Source organism: Euphorbia lathyris, chromosome 10 (assembly GCF_963576675.1).
Source record: "Euphorbia lathyris chromosome 10, ddEupLath1.1, whole genome shotgun sequence".
NCBI lineage: Eukaryota > Viridiplantae > Streptophyta > Magnoliopsida > Malpighiales > Euphorbiaceae > Euphorbia > Euphorbia lathyris.
In genome coordinates, this window is record NC_088919.1 from 37,779,207 (window position 1) to 37,792,992 (window position 13,786).

At 32.9% G+C, this 13,786-nt stretch overlaps 1 protein-coding gene across 1 annotated transcript; it reads right to left on the reverse strand.

Moving 5' to 3' along the window:
- Positions 1 to 5,874: 5,874 nt before the first annotated feature.
- LOC136209043 (NADH dehydrogenase [ubiquinone] iron-sulfur protein 8-A, mitochondrial) lies at positions 5,875 to 11,489 on the reverse strand. The gene is made up of 8 exons (XM_066000390.1): positions 11,300 to 11,489; positions 9,576 to 9,654; positions 7,649 to 7,702; positions 7,471 to 7,562; positions 7,264 to 7,377; positions 6,561 to 6,628; positions 6,341 to 6,452; positions 5,875 to 6,156 (listed from the first exon to the last, which is right to left on the reverse strand). The coding sequence occupies exons 1-8, from the start codon at positions 11,351 to 11,353 to the stop codon at positions 6,061 to 6,063; spliced, it is 669 nt and encodes a 222-aa protein (XP_065856462.1). The 5' UTR covers positions 11,354 to 11,489; the 3' UTR covers positions 5,875 to 6,060.
- Between the last annotated feature and the right edge of the window lie 2,297 nt (positions 11,490 to 13,786).

Below are 13,786 nucleotides of genomic sequence, written 5' to 3' on the forward strand. Positions count from 1 at the left end.
AAGCTAACCTTCAACCCATGAGAGAGTCCGGCACCACGCGGGGCGTGTCCTCAATACGCAGCGCGTAAACAAGGCGTCCGGAGAAATCAACGTTAGAGACTCAAATACGCAGCGCGTCCTTCACTTTACGCGGGGCGTACTTTCTTATGCGGGACGCACTTGCCAATACGTCATGCGTAAGACGCATCCGCAGAGTGTTCCAAGATCAGAAGCACGGATACGCAGGGCGTATCCGCCAATACGCAGGGCGTACTCCTTTACGCGGGACGTGACACCAGAGACGCCACACGTAAAAATCATCAATGAAACGCACAAGGCCCAGGAGCCACAACACGCAGGGCGTAGTAGGACATACGCGGGGCGTATCGTCTCTTCCGGAAACAGTCAACGGCAGTTGAGGAAGTTAAGTTAGTTGGAGTGTTAGTTGGAGTTAGTTGAGTTAGTTGATGATGAAAAGACCAAAATACCCTAATACCACTAACTAATTACCAAAACGCCACTTAAAAATACTATAAATAGACCCCCTCCCCTACACTAAAACACACACTCAATCACAACACAAAACCCCTCTCTAAAGGTCCCTTTCAATGTTCTAGTTCTTAGTTTTAAGTTCCTAGTTCTTAAAGTTCTTCAAAGTTCTTTCTTTCGTTCTTCGTTTTTCTTGGTTTTAATCCCTCATTTAGCTTTCTTTAGCTTCAATTCAAGTTCTAAAGCCTTTTTTTCGAGTTTCTCAAATCAAATTAGTGTTTTTAATTCGTTACTCTGCTCAAGTTTTCAATTAGAGTTTCCTTTCTAAAGTAATTTTCCAGATTCGTCCATCCTTTTTCAAAGCTCAATTCTGTCCATTTAAAGTTATTTTTTGCCTTCGATCCCTTCGACAAAGTTGTTCCTAACGTCCTGAATTTCGATTTAGCCTTTTGATTCATTCAATTCCGTGTCCAGAAACTCCGTTTACAAGCTGATCTTTATACCCTAAATTCTTTTAGCATTCTGCCCAGATTTTTCCAGATTCAACTAGTCATTTTCAATCTTCAATTTTGTCTGTTTACCATTCGTGTTGGCCTTCGATCCCTTATACAAAGTTATTCCTGACATCCCGAAGTTCAATTTATACTATTTATTTGCCCAATTCCGTGTTCCTAAGCACTCCAACCAAGCTCCCCAAAGTTAAGATTAAATCTACCTCATTTGCCTACCAACGTTTAGTCATTGCACAAGGCACATACCGTACGGGCCCGACCGGTTGCAGTTCTCCAAGGACCTCACGCCGACACCAAAATTCAACATCAATCCGAGATAGCTATTGTGGCTCCAAGTTTGTTGTTGAATTCCAATTTGTTTTATTGCATTTCAATTCTTCGTATTGATTTGTTCGTTCTAATTCAATTGATTGCCTATATGTTTAATATAGAGATTTCTCAATTGTAATTCATTTCCAATTTTATGTATTCAAACCTTTATTCATCAATAAAATATCAATTTTCACCAAATCTTGTGTCAATTTCGCACTTTAAATTCCTTTATTTTCTCGTCTTCAATTTACCCGCATTAGCTTAAATAAAACAATTTATCTGGCAAAGTTTTCATAAACGGCGCTAGAGACCCAAGAGGGACTTTTTCAATCCTTGCGTCCTTCGCCAATCGCTTCGTTTAAGATTTCAAGTTTTGGCGCGCAATTCCATAAACTTAACCGTCTTTAATAATTGAGAAGTAATCTTCTCTGGCACGCCCGCACTCTAACCACACGTGACAAGGTTAAAATTAGCATATTCGCAAAATATCGCTAACAGATAGTAATCTTTATTAGATTAAAATAACCGCAATAACATAATCCATTGTTGGCCTAGTACACAATTTCTAATAGTCGGTGCTCCATAAATGGGTCAATGAATCCACCTATAATTTCATTTTGGATAAAGTTCACAGTAGTCTTTCGAGTTGGAAGGTCGAACAGCTCTCTCTAGGAAGGCGAATGCATGTTATTCCTTCCTGTGTTATGACTATTATATCTTGCTCTGAGACTATCTTCGTGCGCGCCGAGTTAGCATACTTCGGAACAAAATCACCTAAACAAGTGAATCCATTGATTTAGATGAAGGATAATTGTTTCATTCATAAGAAAAATAGTACATCTCGATATAAGAAATAAAAATTGTTTCTGGCACAACTACAAGAAACACATTCAGAATCGATTTCATAGTCATTTTCGACATAAATGACTTCATGATCTTTCAATGAACCAAATATAGTCGGAAAAAAAACTTCAAAACCTTGATGGAGAAGAAGAAATTTTTTGACGGGTAGGTTTAGGTCTTCTTTCTACTTGCTGAATCCATTGAATTCTTAAATGACTTGCAATTTTATCAAATTAGTTGTTTGTCTAAAAATTTAAATGAACATGGAATAGAATTAAATCAAATGACATCAAAATAAAAATTTCAAAACAAGTATGTTAGTGAGAGATTTTACTACACACCTCATGCCGCCACTAATTTGATGTCATGTACTAATTTAACCAATAAAAAGTATAATTAGTTAATTATATATTTTTAATTACGTATATAAAATTTTGTATACTAAAATATAAATTGTAAAAAATAAAAAAATAAAGACTATAAGGTTGAGTTTGGTTCAAGCATGGATAACAAAAAAGGAATAAAAAAAATGATATAAGAAAAAATGAAAAAAATGATTCTGAATTCTATTCCCTTTGAACGTGTTTTCTTCGGTATTTTTTTTTTTTTTTTTTGTAAGAGGGGTGAGTTCAAACCCACGACCTGCCACCTCTAAAATTAGAGATGTACCAACTAAGATATACTTCTTTAATAAAGGCTTAATACATCATTTGCCCCCTGAACTTGTTCAAAAAGTTTGATTGACCCCTGAATTTTCAAAATGTCCCGATAGCCCCCCTCAATTTGTATAAAATATTCAATTAGCCCCTTCAACTTGCGTAAAATATAATCAGTTGATCACTCGATTGCAAAAAAAGTAAATTAAATGTGGAAGATGTATTGCACGAGTCTTAGAAAAAGTAAAACGATCAAAATCGGGGTATACAGTTCTAATATTAGAGAAGACATGTTGTATAGTTGAGCAAGCAATAACTTTCTTTTTAATCTATTTTTGAATTATGTAATAACATTCTAAGATACGTGGAATACATCTTCCGCATTTAACTTACTTTTTTTCAACCGAGTGATCAATTTATTACATTTTTCGCAAATTCAAAGGATTAACTTAATATTTTATGCAAGTTGAGGAAGCTCTCGGAACACTTTGAAAGTTCAGGGAATCAATCAAGCTTTTTGGATAAGTTCAAGGGGCAAATGATGTACTGAGCCTTTAATAAATAAGAGAACATCTTAAAAGTTGTATATTCATAATTTTTATACCATTATATTTTGCATTAATAAATTAATCACTTTGTAATTATAGAAAATAAAAATATCTTCAACCATTAAAATAAAAAAAAGCATTGAAAATTTGAGAAAATTGAAATAAAATCAATAAAAAATGATATTTTAAAAAGAAAATGGCAATTTAAAAATAATTATTAAAACTAAAATAAAATGAAAAAATAAAAATATTGGTCAAAAACAATTTTTAGGAAAAAATGTAAATAAAATACAATAAGAGATCAAAAGTAAAATTAGTCAAAGATAAAAAAATAAAAATAAATAAACCAAAGATTAAATTAATTCCAATGTAAAATAAAAATTAAAAATAAATAGAGGATGAAGTAAAATTGTAGAAAGAGAGAGATGGGTAGTATGAGGAAAAAGAGAATAGACCTCATTGATAAAGGTTGGATAATCAAGTTAGGCCATATTCTTTTTGACTCAAATTAAATGGCTTAAAGCACTATTTGGCCCTTTGATCTATCCAAAATTTTGTCATTTGGCCCCTGACTTATTATTTGGTCACATTTGGCCCATGATCTATCCCAATTGGTAAAATTTCACCCAATTTATATTCAAACTTAACCGAATCGTTATTTCATTGATAAGTAACGATATTTTAATACTTGAACTTAATAGATATTAGTTAGGATTTGTTTTTCCTTTTTTTTCTTTTTTAATCTAGTTAATTATTTTCACATAATGTGACAAAAACACTTTAATAAATATCACGTTTCAAGTTCAAGTGTCAAAATATCATTACTTGTCAATGAGATAACGATTCGATTAAAGTTTGAATACAAATTGGGTGAAATTTCACCAAATGGGATAGGTCAAGGGCCAAATGTGACCAAATAATAGGTCAGGGGCCAAATGATAAAATTTTGGATAGGTCGGGGACCAAATAAAGCTTCAAGCCAAATTAAATTAAATTAACTTAATTGAAATTAAATCAACTTAACTGAATGCTACTGAACTGAACTTAACTGTACCAAATAATTATAATAAATTATATATATATATATATATATATATATATATATAATGATAAATTTTATACATAAATAATTATAATTATAATAAAAAATAATAATTTCTATCAAAAACTAATAAAAAACAATAAATTATATATATAATGATAAATGATATATTTTTTTTTTGGTAAGAAGGGAAGAAAAAAAACAAACAAACAAAAACCTAACCCGGGATCAGTCTAGGAAGACTGACCCCAATCCTATCCTCAAGAAGAGAAGGTAAATGATAAATGATATATTATATATAAGTAATTATTATTATATATAAATTAAAATTATATATAAGTAATTATAACTTATATATAAGTAATTATAATTATAATAAATAATGATGAATTATATATATATATATATATATCTATATATATATATATATATATATATATATATAATGCTAAATTATAAATTATAATAAATAAATTATAAATTATATATAAATAATTATAATTATAATAAATAATACTAAATTATAAACTATAATAAATAATAATCAATTATGTATAAATAATTATAATTATTTCATTAAAAAATTATAATTATAATAAATAATGATGAATTATATATTATATATAAATTATAAAGTATATATAAATAATTGTAATTATAATAAACAATGATGAATTATATATAAATAAATATTAAATTATAAATTACTGAACTGAAATTAAATTAACTGAACTTAAGTAAAAAAAAACAGAGTCTCAGAGGTGTTTAAAGTTTATCTAAAAAGAAGAGAATAGAGTAAATCATTAAATTAACAAACAAACAACAAAAAGAATAGTCCCCGCTCTCCTTTAACCTTTCTTAAAATCAAATCCCCAAAACAATCTTCCTAAATATAAACCCTTAACCCAAAAATAGATAACATGTTATGAAATTATTGATCTGTGATGCACTATGTTAGAAACGTACTCAAATAGTAAAGTATCTTATACCCAATTAAAAAACAATGCATAGAAAAGAAGTAAAGGGGTGTTTGGTTCATAATGGGTAAGGGAAAAGGAATCAAAAAAAGGAAAACTAAAAGAAATGAATAAACATTAATTCCCCTATGTGTTTGGATATGTTTAGGAAAGGGAATGAGGTAAAGGAATCCAATTCCCTACATGGTTTGGGGTAATGGCTTAATCTAAAGTGGAGTAAACCTATAATCTAAAATGGGTAAAGGGAATGAATTTTTTTTTAAAACAAACAAAAACAAAGGGAATGAAACCCTTCCATTCCCATTCCCATTCCTAAAGACCCCGAACCAAACGCCCCCTAAATAAATGATACCAGTTGCTTATTTCCCACTTACTTATTATACATCCATGTTGCTGATATGCTGGTAATACCTTCCCCCGTCTGTCTTTCCACAGCCTCAGATATACATTGTTCTTCTACATTCCAAACCCCAAATCTAAGGCATCAAATAGTAAACTCCAATATCAAACTACAAATTCTACCAACGCAAAAAATCTTGATCCTTGTATTAGGATTAACCATCACTTTTTTTTAGTATTAAATTTAACAAGAAAGAAACAATTGGGAATCACAAAACTTTTAGTACAAATCTTCAAGATCCATAAACAGATCTTTTATTTTTTAATTTGAAAACCTTTCTACTAACTAGCAAGAACCAGCAATCAGCGGTAGAGGCTCTCAGATCTCAAGTTCTCTGCAATCTCAGTTTCCCAACGGTCACCGTTCTCCAGTAGCTTCTCTTTATCATACAAAAGCTCCTGCAACATGTACAAATATTACGCAACAATTTTTCTTCTTTTTTGGCATTTGAAAACCAGCAGAATAGGCTAAATGGTAGTGCTATGCTTAGGGTGACACGAAAACACCATTGACAAAGACAACCCGACTGACATGTTATGAGACATGAAACCCAAAATTGCCACCTCTAACTATGCTACTAACCTCATGAGTCTCTGTTGCAAATTCAAAGTTGGGTCCCTCCACGATTGCATCAACAGGGCATGCCTCTTGGCAAAATCCACAGTAGATGCATTTTGTCATGTCAATATCATATCTGCAATATCATACTTGTGCATAAAAGAGAGAGAGAGAGAGAGAGAGAGAGAGAGAGAGAGAGAAATGAAAGAAATGAAGAGAGCATGGGCAAAATTAAACTGCTTACCTAGTTGTCCTACGGCTTCCATCTTCCCGCTCCTCTGCCTCTATAGTGATGGCTTGTGCAGGACATACCTGCAAAAGAACTAGCATCATTAGATAAGCACTGCATACAACTATTTGGGCATTATACAACGACAAATTATATCAAGCAAAGATAATTCAGAGGGTATAAATGAAAAAAAAACATGATAATTGCTTTGTGGCTAAACTACAACTGTATCTTAAAAGATACCATGCATAGACACAATTACAAACATTAAACAATTTGGAAAACAAATTTCATATATAAAATAAGCATTCATTATATGATAAACCAGTTAGATGGTTTCCTTCACTACCTTGAAAAGTTAAACGGAACACTTAATACGTCTGAATCATATGCATCTCTAGAAATGAAAAATATAAAAGTAAAATGGCGAACAATGGATACCACATGTAGAAAGAAAATTATCACAGATCATATACAAGTACAGAACTTAGATTATTCTATAGTCTGTGAATGTTTCCAACACCGTCACAACGACAGGAACATCTATTCATCAAACTTGGCTATCATTCGATATATCAACTGAACATGTCAAAATTTGATAAGGTCCAAGCAAAATGCCAATGGAATTGGGAACTCGCACATGTTTACTTCTTAAAAGCATAATTTGCTGGAGTGAAAAGCTCAGTAGAGTTAAATATGACTAAATTTTATTTCTCACAGCTTCACAGAGTTTGCAAGCAATGCAGCGTTCCTCTCCAGTTGGATATCTTCGAAGTGCATGCTCCCCACGGAACCGGGGGCTCAAAGGACCCTTCTCAAATGGGTAATTGATCTGCAAAACAGAAGATATTGTTGACATGATAACCCACCAATATAGTGCCACAATATAAGTAGTCCAGACAGCATCTAATTACCAATGACTTACAGTAACTTTCTTTTCGAAGAAATACTTCAGTGTTAAACTCAAACCACGAACCATTTCAGTGAGGAACAAAGTATTAATGCTTCGCTCAAAAACTGAAAGTAGGAATAAGATCAGAAACCACTCATCACGTGAGGTAGGAAATGATGTTGGGAAATATTCAAAAAATAAAATAAAATACCAGCACTCCAATCCTTGGACATCTCCTTAGAAAGTTGCTCTCTTTCTTCATCCTCTGCACTCAACAAACAAGAAGGGATTACATAGATAGATTGCAGCAAATCAACATCAACCATGGTATTTCCAATTTCCTTCATAGAAAATCTTCCAGAACATTTGACTAAGATAAACTAAAACGAAGATTCTTAGTACATCCAAAATTCAATCCTCTGCGTTCTCTTACAATGACATAATGCCACGACATAGTGCTTGATATTCATGAATGAACACATGCAAATGGATAACAATAGCCCATTATGCTGTCTGAGCGACATATATTATATGGCAAACCAATAGATATGATATTTAGTCTTACTACTACTACTCTAAACAAGCATCTTTTATACATTCCACAATTATTTTGTCACAAATTTTAGGGAAAAGTACAAAAATAAACCTTGTGGTTGGGGCCATTTTCAAACATAAACTATGTGGTTTAAAAGTTGACAAACTGGTACTTGAGGTTGATTCTGCTAGCAAAAACAGTACAAACTAACCAACGTGTTAAAAAAAAAAAAAAAAAGTCAAAATGGCAGTCAAAGTCAAAGGGGTATTTTTGTCTTTATATTTATTTTGTTTATAATTTAATTTTTATTTTTTTTCCCACAAACACTATCTCAACCAAAAAAGTTCTTCCAAACAGATTATTCTTTCTGAACAGAAATAGAACACCAGAAAAATTCAAAACAGAAACCCAAAAATTCGAGTAGGCTCTATACTATGTAGTGTGATAGAGAAAGAGATAAAAAAGAATAAGAAAAATCGTAGAGAGGCTGATCAATTCATAGAGTAAATGCTAATCCCTGTAATTTCTCTAATTAGGTAGCTATAGCTATTGATATGGACACACTATAAAAAAAAGGGCGGCCCGGTCGCACTACGCGTCCCCGCTGAGCGAGGGTCCGGGGAGGGGTCCCACCACAAGGGTGTACTGGGGGCAAGCCTTCCCCTACCAATTTATTTGGCAAGAGGCCGCTCCTAAGACTCGAACCCGTGACCTCTTGGTCACACGACAACAACGTTTACCGTTGCGCCAAGGCTCGCCCTGTAATTTCTCTAATTAGGTAGCTATAGCTATTGATATGGACACACTATATACAACTGAAACTGTCTGGAAAATAGTTTTTGACATTTCATTACCACTAATTCGAGGAGTACTGAGCAGATAAATGAACTACCAACAAAAGAATTCGAACCTGAAAATGGCAAACGAAAATATAAAATATAAAATTGGAGAGAGTTCAAGAAGAGAGAATTTGAAAAGGGAGAAATTAGTTATAAGATAGTAATTGGGTAGGAAAAAATAAAAATTAAATTATAAAAGAAATAAATATAAAGACAAAAATACCCCTCTTACCTTTGACTGTCATTTTGACTTTTTTTTATCAAAGTTAGTAGACGGTCTTTGCTAACGGAATCCACCTCAAGGTACCTGTTTGTCAACTTTTAAAGCACATAGCTTATGTTTGAAAATGACATAAACCACAAGAGTTTATTTTTGTACTTTTCCCTAAATTTTATGAAACCCTCCCCCTGCTGATCAGTAGGAGATTACTTGTCAAACTAAAAGACAAATCTTCTTGTTTTACTAAAAAAATATCTTTATAAACCATTCATTTAAACTTGAAATTTTTCTTAAATAATATACAATGTAACCTCTAGTTCTTCAAGTGATAAAAACTAATCACTACATAAGAATCCATGTTAGTAGGATTCTAAATTGTAAGAAAAGATTAAACATAGGAAGAAGTGAAAAAGATCAAGCATACACGCTTTGATTTTTGTTTATACCCTTCATCATTTTCTAACCTTTTAATATATTTCCTCATAAATTCTACAGAATGGAGCCAAATATTTTTAGCTTCAAGATGTAAATCAGAATAACAGACCTAATTTGGTGGAATATGAATGTGCACTAGGTCGCATCACATGTTGGTCTGAAGCCTGCAATACTTGCCTTGATACAGCCTAAAAAGAAACCATGATCATAACACTATACTATGTAACATCAAGAATAAATAAAAGAGAAAATTGCAATGCAGAAACCATTAAGCAAAACGCCCATGATAAAGAAAAGGCAGTGTAATTATGTAAGGATGATCATTATTTTGGAAAAAGAAATCACAGAAGCATACAAAAGCAATTGTGTTAGGCCAATTGCATTAATACCTATAGGTTCTTAAGAAAATATGAGAAAGTTCAATCATAAAAGTTATAATGCTAGCCTATGTTACATGGACTCGGAAACTTGTATTGGATACTGGTACGGATCGGAGTATCCAGTACGGCAAGCTTGAACATTTTGGATATGGGGATACCGTCCTAAATTTGGACAGGTGTACCGGGATACAGGAATTAATATATATATATATAAATTCAACAATTTTTCATCAACTGCCTTAAAAATCAAAATTTCAAGTCTAAAAAACAAACAACCAACAAAACCATCTGATCCTAACAGAATAACAAGTTAACAACCAACAATGTTAATTTTCTAAATCAAAAGAAACTGCTTCAATATCAGGGTCATCAACTTCCAAGATGTTATAAGCATCTAAAGTGGTAATGGAATGTCAACTCTACTTCAGTGCTGATGAAGCTGGTTAAACAATTCAATGAATCTCACAATTGTATTATTTAAGGGTAAATAACCGTTCTTCAAAGAGAATAACCGTATCCTACAGTTATCAACCGTGTCTGCCACAGATTTCATACCCGTGTCCGTGCCGTGTAGATAAGGGTATGGCAGCAAAAACGGAGAGTCCGAGTATCATAGATGCTAGCAATACACAAGTCCAAAGAGATAATCCCATGAATATCAAACATATTATCCAGTAAGAGAGTGGTTACAACCACCTTCAACCTTAATCCAATGTTTTGTTTATTTCACACACACGGGAAAAAAAAAGATTATTAGAGAGAATAAGTCAGCATGACTGTGCACCCACAGTTCGCTTGAACCAGAACCAGAAGTATCTAGGTGGTAGACTTGTAGTGGCACCTCTGAGTCTAACATCTTATAACAATCATACAAATTAAAGAATAAATCAAAGCAAGAACTTTAGCATCTCCATCCCCTAGCTACAGAGGCAACTCACGAAGATACAACTGTGACTAGAAATCAAGCATTTCATTTCCTATAACGGTAAAAAGAAGAATACATGGCAGTGCACTGAAGAACCATAAATTCATTAAAAAAAAGACTTTTAATTACTACGATTAATCTTTTCGAGGCTCATCAGGTAAAGTTGGATCCTCTCCAAATAAAGTTTGCTGCGTAAGTTCAACTACTTAACGTTCAATTCAGAATCTTCCGATATTAAATTTAACAAGGAAATTAAATTTAAAACCGACAAATTGATTTGGAATCCGAAACAATTCGAATTTCACCAAGCAATCAAGAACATTGGAGATCACACCATCACATAAATGTAAAACTGAAAATTATACAGAAGAAACGAGAACAAAAAATGACTTTCACACTCGATTGTAGACAGTAACAGCTTCAGCAATCAAATTTTCACAGATTTCATCATTACAACATTTTCTCGTAAGGCTCGCAGAGATAGCAAGGGGAGTGAAAGCAGGTAAAGATAGGGTAAAATGCACTTACAAGCTGACGAGCACGAAGCGCCGAGAGAGATTTGCGAGCTACGATCGCAGCCATTGTATATTACAGAAGGTAGCGAAAACGATTGTGGGGTTATTCCTCGACTTCTACGCGTGCTATCTGCGAGAATGAGAACCTACTGAAACCGCCTGAAAATTTGGGGATTTTTTTTTAAAGTGGCGATGATGGTCGTCGGCATAACTTTTCATTTGATGTAGTGTTCCCTTTAAACGATGCGTTTAATGTGATCCTCCAGTCCGCGGGCTTGACTGAGCCCACTTGGTCATGCCAACATGCATGGTTTAGAGGAAGATAAAGTGTTAATTAAAAATTTGGGCTTAAAGCCCATTTACCACCTTTCTTATTGGGATACCTACATGAAACTCATATTTATTAAGGAAAAATATAAATGTATCAAAGTGGTGATATTTAAGCTCTGTTCTTTATCACTTAATTTCAGTAACAACCAGTTCAGTTCAGTTTAATTCAGTTCAGTTCAGTTCAATTCAGTTCAGCATTCAGTTTCAGCATTCAGTAATTTATCATTATTTATTATATTATTTATCTATAATTTTTCATTATTTATTATTATTATTATTATATATATTATTATTATTATTATTTATACTTTGTCATTATCTATAAATTAGATAAAAATCAAGAAATGATAGTTTATTAAAGTATATATCGTTTAATAAAAAAATTAAAACTAAAGCATGCATGCATATTTAAAAATTAGGAATTGCATCCATATTATGAATTGTTTCTAAAATTTACCGAATTTATCAATGTTATGGATAAAATTGTACCATTTTAGACGTTAGGGGTAAAATTACTCCTGACCCAAAACGTTATTTTTGCACTTTAACCCTTAATTAGAATAAAAAGTTAAGAGTTTATATTCATATGAAAAATTGTATTTAATTTTTCATAGGCTTTAAATTATATGTAAATTTGTGTTTGTATGTAATTTCTACTTGTAATTTAAATTAGACTCATTTTTATTTAATTTCATAGGCTTTTATCGAGCCAAGATTTTATCAATCTGAGCTTTTATTTGATATTCAATTTAGTTTTATCTTTAATAATATATTTATTTATTATTGATATTATTAAATTTATTAGAACCATTATTATTATTATAAGTTTATTAATGTCCAATATTATCATTAAAATTATTTTAAAGTCTAATATCATCATTATTGTTAAGTTCGGTTAAATTCGGTAGCATTCAGTTAAGTTCAGTAGCATTCAGTTAAATTCAGTTCAGTTCAGTTCAATTCAGTTCAGTATTCAGTAGCATTCAGTTCAGTTCAATTCAATTCAGTTAAGTTCAGTTCAGTTTTTTCCAGCGATAAAGAGCAGGGTCTTATTCCTTTTATGTCAAACACTCCAAATCCTATACTCACTATGTCATTAACGAACAAACTCTTGAATTTAGTTGGATTTTTTTATTGGGAAAATTACACAGAAATTCATATTTTTAAAACTATTTACACCTATATCAAGTCATCATTTTGGATTAAATCAAATTAGTAAAATCAGTACTTTTAATATATTTTAAGGATTATAATTTATAAATTAGAAGCCTAGAATATATATGATACCGCCAAGATTTTATGAAGCCTCATATCTAAAGAGGCAGAAGCGGAATGCTACCGGCTTTGCTGCTCTCAAAATCGATATGAGCAAGGCCTATGAACGGCTGGAGTGGCGATATATAAGAGAAATTCTAACTAAATTTGGTTTTGCAGGGCGTTGGGTAGATCTTATTTTATATTGCATCAGTACTGCTCGGTATCATATAGCCACTGAGGGGCAGCTCTTGGGTCCGATTCGTCCGTTCAGGGGTGTTAGGCAAGGGGATCCCCTGTCCCCTTACCTATTCATTATATGTGCATAAGGGTTGAGTGCGCTTATCCGAGCAAAATAAATAGAAGCGTTGTGGCAAGGCTGTTTGATAGCAAGGGGAGCCCCGACGGTTAGCCATTTATTCTTTGCGGATGATTGCTTCCTATTTTTCAGGGCATCTGCAACAGTGAGTGAGGTTGTTCAAGATGTGATAAATGAATATGAACTCGCCTCAGGGCAAGTTGTCAACTATCAGAAGTTTGCTGTTTTATTTAGTAGTGCAGTTAAGCCAGAGGATAAGAGGGTTGTTTACGAGAGACTGGGGGTGGCCGTAACTGAGGATCAGGGCCGTTATTTGGGTCTACCGTCGTTTGTTGGTAGACGAAAGAATGAGGTATTGAGGTTCATTAAGGATAGGACTTGGGCTAGAATGCAATCTTGGCGGTCTAAGTTTCTATCTCGGGCTGGCAAAGAGGTTATTCTCAAATCAGTTTTGCAGGCAATACCCAATTACGCGATGAACGTTTTTCTGTTGCCTGTGGGTATATGTCAAGAACTGGAACGAATGTTCAACTCGTCTTGGTGGTGCTCTAATGGGAAGGGGGTTCGATGGATGCGTTGGGATCTAATGTGTAAACC

What these genes read in the sequence shown, in the direction of transcription:
- LOC136209043 (XM_066000390.1), bottom strand. Translation starts at nt 11,353, where the DNA reads ATGGCTGCGATCGTAGCTCGCAAATCTCTCTCGGCGCTTCGTGCTCGT. An exon ending in CGCTTCGTGCTCGTCAGCTT is followed by an intron (nt 9,655 to 11,299) that starts GTAAGTGCATTT and finishes GTTTCTTTTTAG; the next exon opens with GCTGTATCAAGGCAAGTATT. An exon ending in TTGCAACAGAGACTCATGAG is followed by an intron (nt 6,157 to 6,340) that starts GTTAGTAGCATA and finishes TACATGTTGCAG; the next exon opens with GAGCTTTTGTATGATAAAGA.